The sequence below is a fragment of the Amphiura filiformis genome, chromosome 12, assembly GCF_039555335.1.
Source record: "Amphiura filiformis chromosome 12, Afil_fr2py, whole genome shotgun sequence".
Taxonomy (NCBI): domain Eukaryota; kingdom Metazoa; phylum Echinodermata; class Ophiuroidea; order Amphilepidida; family Amphiuridae; genus Amphiura; species Amphiura filiformis.
The window spans coordinates 17295899-17321393 of NC_092639.1; the positions used below are offsets into that span (position 1 = coordinate 17295899).

The window sequence follows — 25495 nt, forward strand, 5'->3', positions numbered from 1 at the left end:
CTTTCTGCCTGCCGTAAGTCAGCACTGTGCCACAGGACCATGTACAAAATCCAATACACAATCGAGAAAATGTCAGTAGCGAGAAGACGTGATTTTCACTAATATAAAATTGTTTCCTACCCAAACTGAACAACATTCAGTGTAAAGTACACTTCAAATAGCATATATTAGTTGGTTTCATGAAACTTTAAGTTTGAAAATGCAATATTTTCAATGATTTTCTTCGTCATTTTAAGGGATCTAGAATGAGCGTTTATGGCGTTTCGACAGTATTTATTGTGGGACATGAGAGCACCTCAGACGTATCGAATTGCATTCTGAATACTGAAGCATGTCTTTCTGATATCAAATAATTTTCATTTTTGAAATTCACGATATAATACAAATTTTATGACAAATTATTAAAATTTGATATTTTTCAAATTTTAATATATAACAGTCCTCGAAATAAATTTTATAAATCTAATGATATATTCTTTAAGTGTATGTAGCTGTGAGGAAAAGCTGACGATCAATTGAAAATTTTGACCTTTCATATTGAAGATATGGATTTTTTTTCCCAAAAGACTTTTTTTTTGGGTGTTTTGGGAAAAAAATCCATATCTTCAATCTGAAAGGTCAAAATTTTCAATTGATCGTCGGCTTTAATCCCACCTACATACACTTTAAGTATAAATCATCAGATTTATAAAGTTTACTTCAAGTACTGTTAAATATCAAAAATATCAATTTTAATGATTTGCCATAAAATGTGTATTACATTGCTAATTTCAAAAATCAAAATGATTTGATATCAGAAGGACATTCTTCGTATTCAGAATGCAATTCGATATGTCTGATGTGCTCTAATGTCCCACAATAAATACTGTCCAAACGTTCATACCCCTTCCCTTAACAAGATCACAAAGCTATTCTGATACTCATGCGATATGGACCGATTTTGCAAAAATATGAGTCATTCCCAACATTACATTAAGTACAATACTTTGAGCTTATCTATCAGCTGAGCTACAGAAATATCAAGTACTTACAAATCATCTGCAGCTATATCATTGAATGCATAAGACTCCACACTCCTCAGAGGATTGTTAGTAAATGTCCAATCACTAAAAAATATTAAAATATACAATAATGACAATTTATATACAGTGCACAGTTCCATCATCAAGGTGCAAAAATAAAAATAAAAATATCTTAAACTATGATTTACCAAACCAGACAAGAACAATGTAAGAATAATCATTGCCGTAAAAACTCTATAGTTAGCATATGTGCTTACTATCTAGTTTTTAAAACATGCAAACATGAAGAGCCCCATCCACAAAAGTGTAAAGGGTTTTGAGCGAATCATCAATACACATAGTTATCTCATTAGCTCAGCATTAGGCCAGACTTTGGCACAATTTCATGTTTTCAAAAGCACTTGATAGTAAGCACATATGCTAACTATCGAGTTTTTACGGTATATACGATTACATTCATCTAAAAATAAGACAATTATTTTAATTGAGTTTCATTTTGTGGTAACATTCTCATTTTAAGGAAAGGCCACCTTTCTGACCTTTCATCATATTCCTTCTTAATAATATTTTTTTGCCCAAATATTTTAAGCTGCTTACATCAGAGTGAAGCGCTTTCACGTATCCACAGCACAAGTGATAGCACATATCATGGACAATTTTATGCATAACCTCACATAATTCTCTGCATAAAATGTGTATGCTTAACTACTTTCCTGACACAAGTAGGCAGACTTACAGAAAAAACATAATTTTTTGACCAAAAATGCGAGATGGCAACTGCAAAATGCGAGAAAAAGTGAGATTTATGCCCCAAAATTGGTGAAAATCTAAAAAAAAATCTAAAAAACAAAAGCCTTCTATTGACTCAATTTAACCATTGCATTGCAAGAACAGACCTGACACTGGAGGGGCCAAAAATACACAAATATTTCTTCATAAATCAGCTTTTCAGGTCAAAATACTAAATGATTTGTGTAGAATAATGAATATCACTTGTAATGTTACATGGATGTGCCAGAAAATGGATCGTTTTTGCAAACTCAAGCTGGAAAATTGGGTCAAACTTTAAGCTTATCAGTTGTAATGGTTGTCGAATTCTGCTTATATCCAACACAGGTCCTTGTAGCCCTAGAACTCTGGCCAGAGTATCCGTTTTTACTTCTACTAGGGCCAGAGGCACTTACATTGAAAAATTTGTTGGAGATGCTTGAACGATCCAGTACAAAAAATGACAGCATTTCAATGCTTGATCGAGGTCACTAATTAACATGATAAAACCCACTTGAGAACACACAATCGCCGGTCATTTCTAAAGATGCATTTATACTCAATCGCTTTTGGAGAAACCTGAATCGCACGCATGGTCAGTGTACTAAATCGCCGTCGATTTGCCTGCTGAGCATGCGCATGATTCGCTGTTTTTCAAAAGCGACACAGACCTATATTGACACCCTCTGTCGGTCAACGTTCTCTAAAATTGCACACATAACTTGTGTAGTTAGCGACAATGATTCAGTCTGGGTATAAACACAGCTTTACACAATGACTAATTTACATAGGCACAAAAGACCGTGTTCATGTACCGTTACTCAGCCAAACACGGCAGAGTAGGTCCCGGATCTTCTGTACATGTTCCCATCTCCTCAACGTTATACCTTTCCAACAAGGAAAGAGATACGAAAGGCGAACGTCTAGGTCCTTGGTACAATCTTTTAAAAGCAAGAAAAGCATCAAAAAGCGTGATTCATGGTGCAAAATGCAAGATTGCGTTTTCTCTCTAAGCCTGCAAGTATGGCACATTATTTCAATTATAGACGCTCATGTGACACATTTGGACGGATCACAGTGCGCGATTTTGAATATTGGACAGTGGACATAATAGAATAACTGATATAGTGATATACTTACGCACTGCCAGTGACGCCATTAAATGCATATGACTCAATGGTAGATATTTCATTTGTATCAAATGTCCTGAAACAAACAAAAATAGTTTGTTATAATTTGCTATTACATTAACAACCACATAGAAGAACAATTTGAAATGCCCGATAGAGTATCGCTGAGAGCCAGGCATAAACAATGTTAATGCCCAGATTCTTTATTGTGATGATCCCGGTATAGGAAAAATGTAGGGAAATTAATGTTACATCTTATTTGTTGTTATTATCTTATCGGTCAGGGATATGTCACAGATTGGAATTCTGGCTCCTGATTAGCCAGATATGGCTGTTCCAAGTTACTCACTGGAGTGACAGATTACCTTTGGAGTGAATGACCAAGTCAACATAATTTATCTTTACAGCTAAATTACTATATATCTGTTTGGAGTTGTTTCTCTGATATATTGTCAACAAATAATGTCCTACAAATGTACTTGAAGAAAATTTAACATTATTAAGTCCAAATTGGAAAATTCAGGACCACTCCATAGACATCTCATGAAAAGTTTCACTCTAGTTTAGTGAGTGAGCATGTGAAATTCTACAACCCCGGCCGACAGAATTTGATGAAATACAGTTTCTCATCAATTTTGTATCCTAAATGAATTATTACTTGATTTCAAATGCTGCATTCCTATTTTCCTCAAAATATTCCATACTAGCGGGAGACACGCGCGAAACGGGGGTGGTTAGTAAACATGGTAAACGGTGATGATAATCATGGTGTCTTGGTGTACATTATTCATCCAGTATAGTAATGATCATGTTAGCTTGATAATCATATGTTAGCATCTGTCATATTAAAGAAGCTAACCTTTAAGTGAATATCCAGACCTGTGATAATGTTGTTACTCACATAATCCCTCAGATTCCTTTTGAAACAGCTCGTGACAAAATGGTTGATTTGAACTCAACAAACATAAAACATTAATGTTAGAAGAGGTTGCTAGGAAAATAGGGTTATAATGGTATAAAACATGTAAGCAACAAGTTTAAAAGTTGCAGCAAAACATTTTAAGCGAGCCCGTGTTGTTAATAGCTAGGCCTACATTATTGCCAGGATTTATTTGCGGGGGCCGCAGAACTTCCAAAATGTGAACTTTCAACTGGTTCCACTAAAGTGGGCTCACCCATTTCCTCTGAAAAGTGGATATTTTTGCAAATCTGTCACCCAATGCCCCCCCCCCCCCCCTTTTCATCAGCTTACACCCAATGATCCCCCGAAATGGCTTCAAGGCCTTTGCTTTAACCAAGTTTCCAATTCTGAGGGGACACAGCCGGCTGCACGGCGCAGGACACAATGGTGCTTCGTGGCCATTCAAAAAGGTGTCAGCAAAAACTTCAAGTGTGCCCCCTTCCCAAATTCATGGATCCGCCACTGTCTCAGAGAAGCAGTCAGTCACGTACATACACATACGTATGCCTACGCGAGGTAAGCCAACATTAAGTGCGTCCATACCATGCGCCACAATATGCGTGAAACCATGGAGCCGTGTACGCGCAGGTGCGTGACTCGCCACTTACCGCGCGTGTTGGACACCGCTTGCATTTGACGCGTTGCTGTCATGACCAGACCCATAAGGTTATTGACCTCAACGGCCTATATAGCAACCAACCTTTTTTTTTTATTATTTCCATAGTGATTGAATAGTTTTGCAAAAATGAACGTCAGATGGTTTAATGGCAATATGTACCCGATCAATGTACGATTAAATCAGAGCTGAAAGTGAAAGCATCTCGGAGCCTGCTTCTGGACAAGATTTAGCGACTTCCTTTTATTTATATAGATATGCCATAAACTGAATTAAAAGAATAGTAAATTCTCAAAAAAGATAATATAGGACTACTATACTTTAAATAAAGCATATTTTCTGTACTTACAAAGTTGTATAGACTTCTGTATTATTAAAGCAATTACTTGGGATGGAAGTCAGTCGATTTGTACTCAAATATCTGAAAAGCAACATTAAAGATATATATATACTTTGAGATGACTCAATAATAACAAGGTTCCAGGCCTTGCCGTATAGGCTTAGATTTTAAAGGCAAGTGGTTGAATCACTCACTAGCATGATGCTTGGCGAGTGGTTGAATCACTCTCTACATCATATGTAGTGGTCAAATCACTCACTAGGTCTGAAAGATCATTCATAATATGAAACAATTACACAATGTTGACACCCTCTCTTTCGTATCCAGGGATTAAAGCGCATTACGATAAATTGAAAAACCTACATTTAAAATGCTGAAACTTGAATGTAAATTGATATTGGATTCAATGTTGGAAGATTCGCAGCAAGCGATATTTATTGTGGGAAATTGCTCACTAGAAATTGAATTTGGGTGAGCGGTAGTGAGTGAGAGTGATTGCTCGCCTCAAACAGCAAGGCCTGTGGTTGCTGCTGCCCATAAAAAGTGAGTCTGATGTGATGAGTTGCCAGTCTGATGAAGCCACTATACTTTGGTTCACCTCAAGTTTGGTAGTGACGTATGTGCGTATTTCGTTGGCCTTAGCAGTGAATCGCGCGCGTCAAGTTAATCACGCAAAGTGTACACTCACGCGCAAAAGAGCGATCTGTCGGCACGCTTGCAGCGCAATCGCGAAAAAGCATTGACGTCACTACCAAACTTGAAGTGAACCAAATTATAGAGTAGTGATGAAACGTCACTAAACATGAGTAAAAAATCTTTGTTTTACTTCTGACATGGAATTGTTCAAAATGAACACAATCCACACAGAATTCTGTCTGAGCTTCACCATTTGTATGTATTTAACCCCCTGAGCACTACCTGCTGATCTAACATTGCCTCTGATTGGTCAATTACATGATATCTTGATTTTAATGACCAATCAGAATAAAGCTTTGCAAATAATTCACCCCAATTTTTTCGCGTAGTGAAATTATTTTAATAATGTTGCTGATTGGTCCAATTGATAATGAAAACTTCTTTTTGGCCAATAGGCATGGGGTTAAAAATAAGACAAGATGGATCTAACAAGTTCTTCAATAAATTACAATTACCTTTATAGTTTTGAAACTTTTAAAATCATACTTACAAATGAGTTACTTGCAAATTGTGGAAGTCGCCACCAAGTGGTAAAGCAGTCAGTTCGTTATTTGACAAATCCAAGATTGACATTGACGTTAGATTTGCGAGGGCGCCATCTTCAATATACGCAATTTCATTTTGTTGCAAACGCAGCCACGAGGTCAGAGGGCAATCTTCTAAACTTGTCACAAGAATGCGTCCAATCTTATTTTGTGATAGAAAAAAAAAAAAAAAATCATCAAAATAATTAACAAAAAAACAATTATAACATCAAAAATAAAATAAACTGCTATGATTTTTATGTTGAAGAAAGTTTAACAACAACGTCACACAATGATACCAACTTTATTACATTTATTCCTGTTTAATAGTGACTACAAACACACAATTTGAGAATGCGATATTTTTCACACTGAAGGACGGACGGACGGACGGATGGACAGACAAGGCTGATCCTATGATCTTACTTCTTTGGCGTAAGACAATAATGTGATTGCATTCCGCTATTCTATTTGAAATCCACACTACCCCTGCGGAAGATTTTGAAAACATGTTCCACAGAGGGAGTATGAATTTTAAATGGAATTAGCACATTAGGCAGCTCCATTTGAATTTCATGCACCCTCTGAGAAGGATTCAACCTGAATCTTCCACAGAGGGAGGCTGAGTTTCAAATGGAGCTGCTAATGTGTTTATTCCATTTGCAAATCATACTCCCTCTGTGGAAGATATTTCCAAAATCTTCCACAGGGGGAGTGTGGATTTCAACTGGAACAGCCAATTTACACTCTCATTACATAATGTATTAATTCGCTGTCGTAGTGCACGTTAGAATATGACCATTGCTAGGTCAACTGGATCACGCTTTCTTTGTTACGAACCACTGATCGAAATGATCACAACACAAATCCTATGGCATATCAAAATTCGGAAAAGGTGTATGAGTCCAGGCTTGGATCAGTAACCAATGGTTACTAACGTGCACTACGACAGCGAATTTCAAGGACATAAGACCCAAAGAGAACCAATTCCACCATGTTTGTTGTATGTCTTTCATGGGGGCACAATAGTGTTTATTAGAGTCACGCGGTAGCATGACCAGCAAGTTTTTAAAAAAAACGACTGATAAAGAAGAATAAACAGATGCACCGCGAGACTATATTTACATCGGAACAAAAACGCTATTGTTCTATGATATTTTTCGCTGGGTACAAAATATATCTAAAACCATGCTAAATCTTATTTACTGTCCAAAGTGTCATATTTTAGTAACTCTTTATTTCAAAAAGTTACACCAATCTTACAGTCAATCCGATTGTTTGATAATAAACAAACATTCTTGCTTTATTTCACGCGGTATTTCATAGCCAAAATTAGTGGCAAATCATAGTTAATCATACTGATATCCACAATCTTTCGACACTGCTACAGCCATACATGGCTGTCACTGTCGCACTAATTTTTCAGATTCACTTTCAAATATACCCAGGCATTTTCCTGGATAGCCTACATACAAATTCTGGACCCCATTCGCCAAAAAATCAAGTTTTTCACAATTCTTTTATTCTTTCCGGACCACAGCATATATTCATATTAATAAATACTCCACATTCACACATCGTAATAACGGGACGTCCCCGTGGCGAAGTGGTTAAGGCCATGGACTTCTAATCCATTTATGATGTTTTGCTCAAGTTCAAAACTTCCCACCACTTTTTTTTAATGTTTTATTAACCAATTTATTGTCGTAAATCAAGAATAACACCATTTCGAACATCCATTGCTATTGTGATATTATATTTTTTTTCATCAAACAAACATGTTTGATTTTTTATTCACATTTAGGCCTAGGCCTAGGTCCTACTTTCACCATCCAGATGCTATCACCATGCCTGACTAATGACTATCATGACATCTTCGTCATTTAAAACACATTTATTAGTGTCTCTGTTCACAGCTCAGACTGAAATTATATTTGATATAAATATTATAAATTAAAATCACAAACCGCGAAAGGTCGCCAACAACTGCCGCTGAATATTGATATCCAACTAGATTTTCCCACAGGGCTATAAAGAACCACAAACCTTGAAATTTGGATATCAAAGTACATTGCCTCGCAGGGCTACAAAGAATCACACTCCACCTAAATATGAATATCCAACAAGCTTAAACTATAAATTAGCTCCCGATAGATGACAAGGCTTGATGAAAACCACAAACCATGAAAGATCGCCGACAACCGCCGCTTAATATGGGTATCCAACTAGATTGCCCCGCAGGGCTACAAAGAACTACAAACCGCGAAATTTGGATATCCAACCAGATTGCCCGCGAGGCCTATCGATTATAAAGAACCACAAACCATAAATATGGATAATTAAGACCACAAACCGCGAAAGATCGCCAACAACTGCCGCTCAATATTGATATCCAAGTAGATTGCCCCGCAGGGCTATAAATAACCACAAAACGCGAAATTTGGATATGGAACTATTGCCCCACAGGGCTTCAAAGAACCACAAACCACGAAATATGGATATCCAACAAGCTTAAACTATAAATTAGCTCCCGATAGAGAGCAGGGCTTGATGAGGGAAATTAAAACCACAAACCCCGAAAGATTACAAAGAACCACAAACCGCGAAGACTAGATTGCCCGCAGGCCTATCGATTATAAAGAACCACAAACCGCGAAATATGGATATCCAACAAATTAAGACCACAAACCGCGAAAGATCGCCAACAACTGCCGCTCAATATTGATATCCAAGTAGCTTCAAAGAACCACAAACCACGAAATATGGATATCCAACAAGCTTAAACTATAAATTAGCTCCCGATAGAGAGCAGGACTTGATGAGGGAAATTAAAACCACAAACCATGAAATATTACAAAGAACCACAAACCGCGAAAGACTAGATTGCCCGCAGGCCTATCGATTATAAAGAATCACAAACCACGTAAATACGGATATCCAACAAGCTTAGACTATAAATTAGCTCCCGATAGAGGGCAGGGCTTGATGAGGGAAATTAAAACCACAAACCACGATATTCAACTATATTGCCCCGCAGGGCTACAAAGAGCCACAAACCGCGAAATTTGGATATCCAATTAGATTGCCCGCAGACCTATCGATTATAAAGAACCACAAACCGCGAAAGATCAACAACAACTGCTGCTCAATATTGATACCAACTAGATTACCCGAGGGCTATAAAGAACCACAAACCGCGAAATTTGGATATCCAACTAGATTGCCCACAGGGCTACAAAGAGCCACAAACCACAAATATGGATATTCAACAAGCTTAAACTATAAATTAGCTCCCGATAGAGGGCAGGGCTTGATGAAAACCACAAACCACGACAGATCGCCGACAACCGCCGCTTAATAGGAATATTCAACTAGGTTGCCCCGAAGGGCTACAAAGAACCACAAACCGCGAAATTCGGATAGCCAAGTAGATTGCGCCGCAGGGCTACAAAGAACCACAAACATTAAAACACGATTATCTGGGGCATTTAGACGCTTCCGTAGTATAGGCTTAAATATATGCGCATTTACCAGTTCCGACATGAAGTAGGCCTAAATCGGATTTACTCTCTGTGTGTCTCTCTGGCATTGTCAACATTGGGTGTGTGTTGTTCATATTTACATTTTCTTTACATATTTACGTAGCCTTGAATAATTAAAGTATATTAAAATGTTTATTGATCATTATGTACGCCTCTGAACATTACAGTCACGCGTGACGAGCAAGTTTTAAAAATAAACGACTGATAAAGTTTTGTTTAATTATTTATTGTCATGAATCAAGAATAGCAACTTCAAACATCCATTTTTCGTTTTATTCGCTTTTATGGTGCACTTCAGTAACCTGATGACTTTCCAAGCTTGGAGCTGCTTGGTTGCATTCATAAAAAGAAAAGAAATCTACCAAAAAAACGTTGACAACGTAAAGAAATCAGCAAGTTTAAAAAAAACCACCTCGGGTCACTTTTTGAAACTTGGTCCCATTTTGAACACCAACAGCAAATCATTGTATTTATTTTATTTCAACAGAATACAGCGTTTCCAACAAGATTACAAGCCTACTTGTTATTCGTTTAATTCAATCATTAATCATGATATTATAAAACAAAACACAAAAGATATTGGCTTATCATGCAAGAACAAGATAATAACCTTTCAGGTCGTTCCAGAAAGCTTACAAATTAATATCGCATCTGTACATTAAAGATACATAACACTTCTGGAAATGTTTTAAATTGATATAAATATGATAAAGTTTAAATCAGTACCTTTTACAAATGGGACCAAGTTTCAAAAAGTGAGCCGAGGTGGGTTTTTTAAACTTGCTGATTTCTTTACGTTGTCAACGCTTTTTTTGGTAGATTTCATCTTACTGCAAGCCAACTTAGATTTAAAGTGCTTTATTGTTTGCATACAACAATTTTCATCGAACTCAATCCACTTTTTGCCAAAAAATGGTTGCATACATGCATCTGATATGGACAATTTGGGTCTGCTGGGTCTGCAGAACTTTTTTTTGCATACAATGTAATGCCAGCAAGTGATAAATCATCATAACAGTTCAATTGAGATAATTTGTTTTAAGTATTCTTTAACATAAATACAACGCCTAACCCTCCCTGATCCAACAAAATCCAACAGCACACAGCCATTGCGCATGGATGTACCATGAGTGAGTGTATATCGCAATCACCCCAAATCAATATTATATGCACGGTTTTGTTGGCCAGGCCAGCAAAACACATCTTTGTTTATCTTCTCTGTTTATTTCTTCCTTCCTTTCCATGACAATCATGTCAAATCAGAATTATTAAAATCATATAAAAAAATCAGAATTATAAAAAACAATGATAAAGGGCACCCTCATCAACAAACCTTACAAAATATTGCATTGGCCCGCCATTATATCTTAATCTTTCTTCTCTATAGGTTTAACCCTTTTAAATTATGAAGTTATGAACACTTAATTATGAAATAATTCTGAATGTGTGATACAAATGTTTTTCATTTTTAAATCTGTCGGGGTTTGAGTGTGAACAGTAGGGACTGTTTTGAATTTTATTTTTGCGACTAACGGTTAAAATAAATAGCCACATGACCTAGATCACTGCGAAAGTGAATGAGGCTGCCGTAATGGCCTCCATTGTCTACAGTATTGCTTTAAGTTGCAAGCTAGAGGACGGCAGTCATTCCCACATGTACAAACAAACATGGAACAGTTTCATCTGTTCTCTTTTATGTTATGTAACAGTTGTACACTAATTTCGAACCCTGGTGGTGCCTAGTATGCTCTCATGGAAAAATTGAGTCAGCTTGAAATTCCCCTGGACAAGGACCTCACTGCTAATTTGTCTCGTTGTAACCTGTACGAAACTCGGGGAGCTGATCCTGGTTGCGATGGTTATTTGTGGTATGTCTATAGTAAGAATTCTAATTGAATGAACGCAGCTTTCAACAGCTGCACTCGATCCAACCGCGATCGTATATCGCGTATTTCAAACTACAACGAGAACGCACGACCTTGGATACAATGCTATCCAATCACGAAAAGTGCGTTGGCATGGTTGATTCACGTCCGCGTTACTCACGCACAGTCGCACACGCTGGCGTACATCGCGCAGTGTACGCAAAAATTCGTCACGCTATTGAAAGCTGCGTTCATTCAATTGGATTTCCCACTATAGGGTGTGCGCTCTTGAAGCAGCAAAGTCCCTGAATTGTTGTTTAATGGTTTATGGAATGATGTGGGGCCATAGTGGTCAGCGACAACCTGTAAAGTGTGCTGAGGCTTGTGGATCAACGTCTAGGCGTTGTGCCTGTGTGTAGCGCACTATAAATCACTGTGCTTTTTTTTTTAATTTTTTTTTTTTAATTTACTCACAGAGTTGTCAGAGCAGTCAGTCCATCAAAAGCAGTGTCTGGTATGTAGTCTATCTCATTGCTACTTAGATATAGTGTCCTCAGAGATGACAAATTACGGAATGGATTCTCATGGAGAAAGTGGAAAGAATTATCATTCAACCCTCTGAAATTAAATAAAAACAATTATTAAGGGGGTACTACACCCCTGGCCAATTTTGTGCCTATTTTTGCATTTTTCTGAAAAATTATAGCGCATTGGTGACAAGTAAGATGTATATTATAGGGGCAAGGATTACAACTACTGCACTGAAAATTCAGGAACTCAAAGCAAGTAGTTATTGATTTATGATGAAATATTGGTTTTCCCTCATTTTTGACTGTAACTGTTATCTGTGCTGAAATAAAATTTCCAGTGCAGTAGTTGTAGTCCTGGCCCCTATAATATACATATCTTACTTGTCACCAATGCGTTATAATTTTTGAGAAAAATGCAAAAATATGCACAAAATTGGGCAGGGGTGTAGTACCCCCTTAAAGGATGTCTCCGGCAATCACGACATTATGTTCGAAAATTAATTATCAAGCACAAATCACATGGTTTTATTTTAAACAAACTCATATTGACCATAAAAACTAATTAAAACAGCCATCTCTCAACACGCGATATTCACAATTCCCGGGCGCCGAATGTCCTAGTGCAATCTGAAAATTACCTCGGCTCAAAACAAATTTTGCGCAGTGAACTCAAAACAGATAGTGCGCAGTTATTATTGTCTAAATAGTAAATGATACAGAATGAGATCCATAAAGGAGACAATTTTGAAAATGAAATCATTATCATCACCATCAACTTGCATAGTAACTAAGGTGCTAATGCTGAAATCCTTAGGGCTGTGCAATAATTATGAAGCCCTGGGTTTCCAAACGGCGTGCCAAACATGCTTGCCACCCCACCCCGTGGCCTGCCAACAAATCTTTGCCCCTCCCACCCTTTGCACAAGCCAAAATCTTTTTAGAGCATTTTATTTAAAAGGCTTCCCATGAATGCATACCAAAAGTTGCTCCCCCCCCTTCTCTCAGCTTGCCAAAAATGGTTTCTCTCCCCCTTCGGCTGGCAAAAAAATTCTTGTCCTCCCCAATTTTACCCTCCCCATGGCTCATAATTATTGCACAGCCCCTTAGCATACATGGTTGCAATGTTATACGCTTTTTCAATGCTATTTATTTCCAGCATTTTGTTTGTTTTATACTCCCTATTTTGTTTTCTCATTTTTATAATTGCCATCTTTCCCAGGTTGGATCCACAGCAGCTGAAGGGAGTATCACATTATGCTTTGCGGTACCGTAATAGAACTGAATGTGCCATAGAAAATGTACACAAAATCCCTCACTTCAACTTTAAATAACTCGCTTAAATCAGGGAAGCTTAGATTTTTGTTTGCAAAAATATGACCCCTAAAGTATTGTGAAACTATCCATAGCTCTTGATATTTAAGCGGCTCTTGTTTATATTTTGTTTACATTTGTTATGGGGCATGCAGATATACTGCAATGCATGATGGGATACTCCTTTCAGCTGCTGTGGGTTGGATCTGTCAAAAGCAAAACAAAATGGGAGGCACCTATCTCGATCATTTGTACTTTTAAAATTTGGCCCAGGACTTCAAAATATTTCGCCTGATACAATTATTTTACACACTCACATGGTTCGTATATCTTGTGGAAATGCCCCATCCTCTATCGCCACTATTCTGTTTGAGCCCAGGTATAAATATTGCAATGTGCTCACGTTGGAAAAAGTTCCACTCAGTAAGAACGTCATAAGATTGCTGCTTAACTCTCTGAAAAATGAAAATAACCCATTCATGATAGAATATTCTACATTTACATTTGAGGGCGCTATTGCAATATTGGATGTCCGAGTCTAGATTAGAATCTTTCAGTCATCTACACTCAGGGTTGCCAAAAGATTTCAGCCCGAATCGCGGGTCAAATAATCCAACAGTCGCCCAATTTTTCTCTTTACCATTGGTTTCTATGGGGCAGGAAACTATCGGAAGTCGCGGGAGCTGATGTTGAAAAGTCGCCCAATTTTTTTCTTAACCATTGGTTTCTATGGAACAGGAAATTGTCAAAAGTCGCGGGAAAAATCTTCAAAAATCGCTCAATTGGGCTACGAAATCGCGGGTTTGGCAACCCTATCTACACTATAGGTATGTATTTGCGTTATCCTTGTAGTGCTGACTGAAAAACTTATATCGCGCTGGACTCTTGAAAATATGCTTGCGTGACTTTGGTTGTGCGCCACAACACAACTGACCATCGGCGTCTGCATATCGTGAATTTGTGAAAGGATCGTGCTCTGTAGCTCCAAAAAATGAGTTCAAATGGTCAATTTGGACACAACTACCCAGCCTTGATGCATCCAGAATATGGTTGCCACTTTTTGAACACATAGGTTTCTCAGTCGCCGACCCAGAAAGTAAGGTTGACAAATAAGGGTAGCAGTCTACCTCTAGCTTTGAATCTACATGTATATGAGCATTTAGAATGTGTTGTGGGGCTTTATGCATGACATTAGTAACCATGTCAGACTGTCAGTAACACATTTTCACCTCGAAAACAGTCATCATTTTCTATATTTGGGTGTCATGTTCAGTAGTACATCTGATCATAAGCTTCAAAATTTTATTTTTAAAAATTAGTGAAATTATAGTCTGTTTTTTCGCAAAATAATTCATCAGTGGATAAAACAATGGGCTATTCTAGCTGAGATTCATATACCCTCTTTAGAAGATATAACCTTAATCTCTCACACAGGGGGTGTAGATTTCAAATGGAGTCACCCCTTCAGGTAACCCCATTTGAAATTCACACTCTCTGCATGGGAGATTAAGGTCATGTATTCCATGTCTTCCTGCTATGACGCACAAAGATTACAGGGATCCAGTGTATACTACATATTGTGTGCTGATCATAAATACTTGATCCTATTTTGATAAATATACTCACAGCGTTACGAGAGATGGAACTCTTTCTTCTAGTTTGACTGCTTCTGGAACATACTGAAATTGATTGCCAGCAAGATTGACATCATTTAGCACCAATAGGCACTGGAATGCCGTCTCATTCAGCGTGTTATCATTCAGTGGATTATTGGCTAATTGCAGTAGATTTAAGCTTTCATTAAAGTTGCATAGATCATTTGCATTTATCCCGGCAATTGAATTATCATGCAAGTACCTGCAATGGAAGAAACAATATAATGAATACTATTAGTTATTGGGTGAAGCACGGTGGCCAAGCGGTACGGGCTCTGACTCTTAATCTGAAGGTTGCGGGTTCGAGCCCGGCGCCACCATCCATGCATAGGTCATTTGCATTTATCCCGGCAATTGAATTATCATGTAAGTACCTGCAATGGAAGAAACAATATAATGAATACTATTAGTTATTAGGTGAAGCACGGTGGCCAAGCGGTACGGGCTCCGACTCATAATCAGAAGGTTGCGGGTTCGAGCCCCGGCAACACCATCGTATTGTGCCCTTGAGTAAGGCTCTTTATCTCGATTACTCTTCTCCACCAAGGTGTATAAATGGGTACCGGCATTCTTAAATGCTGGGAAGGTAACAGACTTGCTGTGTTGAGGTGTGGCTATCCCCCCACAGCAACATTTCACGATGGAGTCTGGCCTAATCACTAACGAAAGAGAGATGGGCACTCCGTCCTGTAAATACAGGCTTGACTCCTTTACCTTTTTATGGGAATTCCCATGTGACGAGTGTCATACTAGATCAATCCAAATGCTTAACCCAGTATGGCACAAGGTGTATAGTAATTCCAATAACATGTGGATGCTGAACCCAGTAACAAATTCATCATACCATAAAATTATTCGTAATATTTTAAACATAATATTTTTAGACTTTATGATCAAAATGATTGAAAAGAGCTTAATATTTCCATCTGTCCAACCTCATGTCTTACCTTTTTAGCACAATGGAGTCACCCAATGTAGAAAATACATGGTCTCAACCTACAATGAATCCATACTAGGCAGTGCACGCATAAATACACACAAAGGACCTTGTATCAACAATACAAGCAAGTTGGTACTTTCAATGTCAGGCATGTGATTAGGGAATTCCCAGAATGGAGGAAACTTGCGAAGCGGAACGAGCGTAGCGAGTGAAGCCCTCGCGCCTCACGGCCCGGGGTCCAGGGGCCCGCAAGTGCCCCCAGGGGTCGAGGGCGAAGCCCTGGTGGGTCGAGGGCTGAAGCCCCGAAACCAGAGGGCTTCTACACTGTAAAAACCCTATTGAGGCCCTCTCAGGAGAGCAATTTTACAGGAAAAAAAGACACATAAATGAAGACAAAATGTTTAATTTGAATGAAAAAATACCACTGGTAATATGGTCCGTTAAAGCAATTCTTCCCTTGGATCCATAAGATATCATGTCCCCACACAGTGAGCAATAAGCAATATACCGCACACCGTCGACGTCCTATACGATAAATATAAATTTAATACTCCGTTGGTGGGCGACGGGCGAGTGGTAGTGAGCGACAGGCGAGTGGTATTTCACTGAACGCAAGAAAAGGAGTTCTATCTGATTGGCTAGCAATCGATCGCTTAGGTCGCTCAGTAGTCAACTACAAACTCATGCATTCAATTCCCTTGAAATCGATTATTCTATTATTGACGGAGATAAAGAGCGTGATAGTGTGTCAATAATGTACATTGTATTGCACCTGGTTTTACCAGCATTCCTTTATAAAATAATTTTCTCAAAGAGTTAAATATTATCAAAATTTTTACAGCGGATTTCAAATGTTTTACATCAAAATTGCAGTTAAACATATCCACAGCAAAATACCGGTCCTCACTAATTAGTACATTTAATTTCCAGTTAGTACATTTAAACGAAACCTGTGATTTACGTGACAACAAATAAAATTTTCTTACAATAGAAATATCATATGGGATACTGATATGGTAGGTCGCAACCGCCACTAACGTGGAGCTGCTACGCAGTAGCTGACTTTTTGTTCCGTGGAGCCAAATTGACCAATCATGTTAGAGTTTTTCATTACTCGGAGGTAAAACTGACCAATCAAGTACGACTTACTCATTACGTGAAGCTTAATTTAGTCATTAAGAATTTGCCAGACGAGCTTCACGTAGTTGCAAGATATCCTCGGTCACGATAGTTATGATTCAAAAAGTAATTTATTATTAAGATGGACATGCACTCACAAGAAACTCATACAGTATTGTACACAACTATATAGCTAGGCAGAGTGGTGGTAAACCATGCACACAATTCTGCGATCTGCAGGCCTGCAGAATTCGACCTTCAGCAAACCAGTTCGGATTTACTTTATATACTAGTAGTAGGCCATACATACTGTAGTTACGGTACTGCCCGTTTTCCTATACACAATACTCAGTGCGCTCACCATTGACGCGTGACCTAGTGTATGTTAGAAGTATTATGCCATTGCCTATATGACGTCACTGTGTAAAAAATAACCAGTCAATATTTAAAGTATTCTCTGAAATTCTAGAAAATATAGTTTTGTAACATTTCCTAAATTTTTAGCTAATTTAGGTGTTTGGAAATATTGGTACTTTTGTGTTTTAGGAAGGATATGTAAACGACAGATAACACCAAAAAATATGAACAAATTATTTCTAAACCGTGTTAAGTCTGCAAACCATTATGCTTCTCATTTTCAAGAACGCTGGTTAACAATAAGCAGACTATTGTCTCATTTCGTAAACAAAAGCCCAGACAGTATTGTTACCTTGCGTTCAGCTTTATAATCATTCACCCAACTGAAACTATAATACCAGCTCATTGTTCATTGCACAGGTAAAACAGACACAAGTGCAGTGTGTATTTAACCAGAGAAGATCTGATGTAACATAGTTGAGCTGTTTTCATTGAGTGTTATCTTGGTTTAATAGCTTTTAATGGGGTTTAAGTCCTTCAAAGGTCGTGGTGAATTCTACTGTAGACATGACTGCATCATGATTATTTTAAAGTCAACAACATTCAACAATATGATCACCGTGATAGTATGACAGTATCAGTACCGTGGGTGTCAGTGATCCTGGCCTGACACAAACACGCCACACACATGGCACATGCATGCAAGGTAACATTGACTATACACTAATCAAACAATGGTATTGATCCTGTACAACTGTTTGTGGTTTATTTACATTCGATTCATTTAAAATCCACATATAGTAAACATTAATTTTGGCAAGAGTTTTTCTCTCTGGAACGATGATGCATCAACTGGCTCCGCGTAATGAAAAGATCTAACATGATTGGTCAATTTAGCTCCTGGTTTAAAAGTAAGCTACGCGTAGCAGCTCCACGTTGTGGCGGTTACGCCAGCCATATACTGATCATGCGAAAATCGTAAAACATAGAATAGAAACAGTGTGGCCGGCTCTCAAAATCTCAAATTGTTTGCATAGCCTGAGTCGCACGGCCTATCTCGAACAAAATAGCTCAAAATCACCATGCGTAGTTGTTAAAAAACGTGAGGATTTATCGTACTACCACGGCAATTTTTAACACGAAGATATAGGGATGATGACGGTGTGTACCGGCGACAGCAATTTTTTTGATACCATTTTCCTCCACCGTACAGCTCAATTCGCGACCATCTTTAACATGTATTACTTTCACTTCGTGATCCAGCCAGCTCCAGCGGAACTTGTTTTTCAGATCTTTATCAACTACGCCGATGTTCGCGTCATTTTTCTGAAGCGTTTTCATCTTGATTTTGGTTCGATACCGATAAACAAATCCTGTCGTTCACGCAATATCAGCATGTCAAAATTAAAGATGGCCGATCTAGATAGAATGCAAGCTTATCAGTGATTGGTTAATATCGGCAAGTGACGTCACAATGGACCAATCATAGAAATCGTTAGTACGGTTTTGCCATACGAGCTATAAAACCATCTTTGGGCGACTTTTAAAATAGGAATTCATGAATAATCGGCAGTTTTTCCATTCATGTTCGCAGGAAAAACGCGAATTTTTGCGTGTTTTTTTCAGCAGGTATTTGCATTACGACTTGGCAACCATGGCGCTACGGCGAAACAAGAAGTTCGTTAAAAAAAGAGAGATGCTCTTTGCCAATGTTCACGAGCTTAGGGGTGCCCCCCAAATGTCTCAACGGATTTACATTGATCTCAGGGGGTCGGATTTTGGTCTCAAATCCGCGGATTTCCGCGAATCCGCGGAAAAATCACATGCCTGCAATGTTTTGTGTATAAATGCTTAATGGTAACATTCAGATGGTTTTCATCACACCTTGTCTCTTCAGACTCACTGTTTGGATCAATGAAGTAGGACCAAAGAGTGCCCACTCAGCCATGTTTGTGTGAACACAAGGCTATTATGCTATGGGAGTGTTAATTACTCTCTTTTTATGATGAAATATCATAATCTAATCCACAAATATAAAAAAAATTGAAAACAAAAACCAACATTTGACCTTTGATACCACAAATACATTAATGTACCCATAGTGCAGCTATGATCCAAATTTGGTTGCAATAGGATTTAAACAGTTCACCTGTGAGCATTTAATCAAAACTTCAACAAACAATTTAACGAATTTGTCACATATACATCCACAGGCATATACTTACATCCACCAAGACATACAGGCGAAAAAGTGATCACATAGTCTCTTACCGTCAGTGAAACAAAAATTGGACCACCAGCTTTAATAAGTATGCTATTAAAAGGACTTTATTATATTCCGCCAATTGGGCTATTCCAGTTGAAATCCACACTACCTCTGTGGAAAATTTTGGAAATATCTTCCACAGGGGGAGTATGTTTTTCAAATGTAATTAGTCAGAGTTAATCATTTTGAAACCCATACTCCCCCTGTATTATGGCTTTACCTATATCTTCCACAACTGGAGTGAGTATTTCAAATGGAAGTTACCCAATTGTCTATTCTATTCAAAATTCATACTCCCCCTGTTGATGACTTTAGCTAAATCTTCCACATGCGTAGTATGGCGTAGCCCATTATTACAGGAATATTCACATAGATAAGATATACTTACAATTCCTTGACGTATCTTAATTTAGAGAATGGATTATGTGATGCCAAGCTGGCGTAATAGTACGTCATGGAAGAACCATCAAATGCATCGGTGGAAAATTCTGTGATGTTTGTGATACTGTTAGCATCAATATGGCTGAAAAATGAAAAAATATAAGCATCATCTGTTTTGTTGATGAATATTACATTGTCTCGAGACAGCAGGAAAGCACAACAACGCAAAGAATAGACTCCGCATTGCCCCCACGATCATGAGGACCATTTAATACACATAAGCTTATTTATAATAATTTCACAATCTCATAGAAATTAAGACTATATTGAGATAATAACAGATTTCATATCAATTAAGGGGGTCTACACCCCTGGCCAATTTTGTGCCTATTTTTGCATTTTTCTAAAAAATTATAGCGCATTGGTGATAAGTAAGATGTGTATATTATAGGGGCAAGGACTACAACTACTGCACTGAAAATTCAGCAACTCAAGGCACTTAGTTATTGATTTATTGATCAAATATTGGTTTTCCCTCATTTTTGACTGTAACTCCACAACTGTTGTCTGTGCTGAAATAAAATTTCCAGTGCAGTAGTTGTAGTCCTTGCCCCAATAACATACATATCTTACTTGTCACCAATGCGCTATAATTTTTGAGAAAAATGCAAAAATAGGCACAAAATTGGGAAGGGGTGTAGTACCCCCTTAAACAAATTATATACATTGAGATAATTAATTGCAGCAAGCATTTATCTTCATATAAATCAACAAATACACAAATTATTGGAAAAATGTGTACAAGCCAACCATACAGGCTGGACAAACAAAAGTTGACTTCTGAATCACATTTAACCAAATTTCATCTTAAGCAAATCTTAAGCATATCTTAAACAGATACCTCTTTGGATCAAACAGAGGATTGGATTGGAAAACAGCATTTTTAACCGCAATTAAATAATTAGAAATCTCCAAAAGAATAAACAATGCTAACACTAGCAAACAAACATTTTGTATTCAGCAAGATCCGGCATCAATACTTAAACCATTTACTGATATATAATATATTATTAAATCCACTGGTATTTACAACCAAGTAAATAAAGATACTCCAAATAAGCAACAAAGCATTTATAACCCTGGTATGAAAACGCAGTAGAAAGGAGGAAAGCATGAAGGCAACCAATAGCCCACTATAAAGCGCAGTAGAAAGTGGAGACAATCTACTGACGAGATTCTTCAGGTTTTGAAGAAACTCCATACAAAGCTTTCAATAGCCCAATAAAACCATTCAATACCATAAAACGCAGTAGAAAGTGGAGACAATCTACTGACGAGATTCTTCAGGGTTTGAAGAAACTCCATTCAAAGCAATCAATAGCCCAATAAAACCAACCAATACCATAAAACGCAGTAGAAAGTGGAGAAAATCTACTGACGAGATTCTTCAGGATTTGAAGAAACTCCACCACCTCTATAAAAACGCAGTAGAAAGTGGAGACAATCTACTGACGAGATTCTTCAGGTTTTGAAGAAACTCCACCACCCTCTATAAAAACGCAGTAGAAAGTGGAGACAATCTACTGACGAGATTCTTTAGGTTTTGAAGAAACTCCACCACCCTCTATAAAAACGCAGTAGAAAGTGGAGACAATCTACTGACGAGATTCTTCAGGTTTTGAAGAAACTCCATACAAAGCATTCATTCCCCTTCTATAAAACGCAGTAGAAAGTGGAGATAATCTACTAATGATATTCTTCCAGATTTGAAGAAATTCCATACAAAGCCTCTATTTTTAAGCATAAAGCAGCATAATTGGACATACCATTTTATTGGAGTATCTTTAACAATATTTAGTTAACTGATTCACCCTTCCAGCTTTTGGGAGGGTGGGTGGGATTTTTTGGTCCATCAAGATCGAAGGAACAATTGCAAGTGCATCACTAGGAGAACTATGGACATAACAAAGGAATGAAAAAATAAGACGGGAGACCTGAATGGCTGCACACCACTAAAGTGACAGCTGACTGGACAGAAAAACTGAGCTTGTTGCTATAACAACATAACAACAACCCCTAAATTAAAACTTAATTGACCAGGAGACCAAAAAACTTTAAGTGTACTTGAGAATGCTCAAGTGGGAATAAGAGGATAAGCCTCTACACCTAGATGCACATGACAGCCTAATGTCCCCTGCTGCTGAGACAATCTAGTTTTTAAAAGATTTGCAACTTTAAAAAATGGAATTACTTTAAACATTTAAAGCACATTTGAAAAGTTTGGGTCAAATTAACTTGACATACTGACGTTTCACAATTAACTCCCTAGACACTTGAAATGCTCATTTCATTTGCTAATTATAACTGGATTTATAACTATTCATGGTCAAACTTGTATTTGCAGATGATTTTATTAATACCCTCCTAGATTGGTTCACAATTGGACACAATATTCATTTTGGCCAATCGGCAGGTAGTTCTCATGGGGTTAAGATATATTTTTTGGCTAACTTACAGATATTCTAAACTTGAGTAGTCCTGCTCCGATAACACAGCATGCGGAAATGCACTGAGTGCATTGGAACTGATAAACCTATGGAGTAACAAAGAAAGAAAAGATTATACAGGTTATGAATTTACAGGAAAAATCTATAGTTTGTTTTACAGCACTATACATCATACTATTCCAAGTTCTGATCTTTCCCCAGACTGGATGGTCACTCTTATAAATGTCAAAAAAAGACATGTCCACTCAGCTGGAATCAAACCAATACATTTGGTTAGGCACACCAACATTTTTCACCATTAAGCCACCAGCACTAAGCATTAGATTAAATCTATAAGTCTTAGATTGAATCATAGCTCATCACATATATTTTACTTGTTTGTTGAGTTTCTTGCTGTCAGAAATGTATTGAGCTTATATACATTTCAGTTGAAGAGTTTGAACCGCATAGCATTACATTCAAGTAGCCTTAGGTATGTGAACTACAACTATGACAAAAATAAAGTAGTAACTTACAAGCAACTTACTATTTTCAGTAGTAACTTACTGCTTTCAAGCAAAAGGCACTTACACAAAGTAAAATAATTATGTGCTACACTTTGAAGTGCATGAAATTAAATGTGCAAATTCACTGCAGTAATTTTCCTAACAAAATATGCGCACAGACTGGTATGCCTTACACTGTACAGTGTACAGCAAGTTCATATGTGACCGTCCACCACAAAATAATCCCAAAATATCCTCAAAATAAGCTTTACAATGACATATTACATGTACATTGCTTGTTTGTTTGCGAGGTAGGAAAAATCAGTAAAATAAGTTAAATCCTTTATTTTCTATTGTTTTTGATAAATTTAATGGACTATATCTCAAAACAAGCTCTGCCAACATTGCTGCCCGTTCGTGGTGGTTGGTCACATATATGAAGTGACCCAGCCTTCTGATCTGGTCTGAGTATGTATACTTACAGTGTGGTGAGATTGCCATTTATACCTTTGAAAGCATCATACATAATGGCTGTCAATTCAGATCCTGGTTGCTGGTTATGTAGCATTCTGAAAAAGGAAAATCAATTCACGATAAATGTGAGTGATCTGTATACTTGTACCCCATATGTGACCTACTGCCACAAAATCAGCGTAAAGTCACAAGGTGTTAGTCACTCAAAACGCCCTGGCTACTGCGTTAGTGTTCACTCACCTGTTAAAGCGATAAGTATGTCTGTATGTCCTTTGTGAATGGGGTCATTTACAAAAGATAATACTACTGGCTAGTACAGGTATCGGCAAACAAAGAACATCAACTTAGGCAGACTAAATATCTCAAAACTACCAACTTAACAAAATGAGTATAAAGTCCCGGCGACTTTACGCTAATTTCGTGGTAGTAGGTCACATATGGGCAAGAGCAGGACAACATCACATGCTAGTGAAAATTAGATGATGCCAGTGAAAACCAGATGATGCCAGTGAAAACCAGATAATGCCAGTGAAAACTAGATGATGCCAGTGAAAACTAGATGATGCCAGTAAAAACCAAGCATCTGACAATGCTCTGAAAAGATTGGAGTGGTGTTTTTTAACTCTTCGGGCACACTTGTCTCAGGTCAACTCACACTGAATATATAACAGTAAAATCATTTTATTTGGCATTAAAAAAATGACAATAAATGCTCACAATATTCTTAGAATAGGAATGCATTTTAGCAAAAAGTCTTTAAATATATTTTGCCCTCTATTTTGACTGATTTTTATGCAATTATCAACAAATATTTGTCTGCACTCAAGACACATCCCATTCTAATATAAATATATGTATTCTTGGTGCATCTACTTACAATGTTCTAAGGAATGGTAGATTTGTAAACGATCTAGACTTCAACTTGGTCAACAAATTGTAGTTCAAATCTCTGCAGATGATTAAAAATACAAGATAATAAAGGGTTATAACTTATAATTGAGATTCTAATCACATTATTGTATGTATGAAGAATTGAAACTGCACAGTGCTATAAATGTACCATGAAGTTTTTAAACCATCTTCTACACCAGTTGGAATGGGATTGGGGGATTTACAGCCCTTTATTGTTGGCTAAAATCCTTAAAACCCTTGAATTTTTTGTATGCCCATGCTGAAAATTTAATAAGCAGGGGGAGGCCATTTTTTTTCCAACAGTATTTTTTTAGCCAAATTACTATAGCAATACAACATCTTATGCACCCAGGCAACTTTAACGGGTACACACCTGTTCGCCAACAGAATATCTCACGCCAGGCAATTCTGAAAAGTTGACAGCCCTGATTTTGGGCAAAACAAATTATCATTATCATTATCATTATCATTATCATTATCATTATCATTATCATTATCATTATCATTATCATTAATATCATTATCATTACTTACAGATGAAGCAGCTGTGGTATGTTGTCAAAAGTTTGAGGCGGGCAATCACTCAGCTCATTCCGATGTAATTCCCTGTAATTAAAATATTTATATACTTTTATTATATTTATCCATAAGGCATATACATCAAACTTATAACAATGCAATAATGCTGGTGAGTTTGCTGAGCTGCAGGGGAGCGCTAGGAAATCAATGAGCTTTGGGCTATTCCAGTTGGAATCCATATACCCCCTGCAGATGATATGATCTTAATCTCCCACACAGGGGGTGTTAATTTCAAATGGAGTCACCCATTCAGGCAACCCTGTTTGAAATTCACACTCCCTGTGTGGAAGATTAAGGGCATGTTTGCCATAGAGGGTGCATGGTTTTCAACCAACAGAGCCCATTGTCGCCAAAACATGCAGTGCTCCTAATTTAGAGGAACTCGGAATACAAATACAAGTAAATAATGACCATTACAATACAAAAAACAAACATATATAATCAGTGTCAGAATACCTTTAAAATTTCATACATATTAGGTGACAAGTGTCTATTAAGGTTAGCAACTCTTTTAA

The 25495-nt window shown here is 37.5% G+C and overlaps 1 protein-coding gene across 1 annotated transcript in view; it reads right to left on the reverse strand.

Moving 5' to 3' along the window:
* The window catches only part of LOC140166670 (uncharacterized), a 140111-nt gene that overhangs the window by 93414 nt on the left and 21202 nt on the right, over positions 1-25495 (reverse strand). The window contains exons 11-22 of the mRNA XM_072190168.1: positions 24936-25007; positions 24367-24438; positions 23498-23584; positions 22539-22616; positions 20031-20165; positions 14932-15162; positions 13623-13760; positions 11940-12082; positions 6024-6240; positions 4847-4918; positions 2931-2996; positions 1032-1106 (exon numbers count right to left, since the gene is read on the reverse strand). Coding sequence (XP_072046269.1) covers positions 1032-1106; positions 2931-2996; positions 4847-4918; positions 6024-6240; positions 11940-12082; positions 13623-13760; positions 14932-15162; positions 20031-20165; positions 22539-22616; positions 23498-23584; positions 24367-24438; positions 24936-25007 — 1386 coding nt within the window. The remainder of the gene's footprint in view (positions 1-1031; positions 1107-2930; positions 2997-4846; positions 4919-6023; positions 6241-11939; positions 12083-13622; positions 13761-14931; positions 15163-20030; positions 20166-22538; positions 22617-23497; positions 23585-24366; positions 24439-24935; positions 25008-25495) is intronic.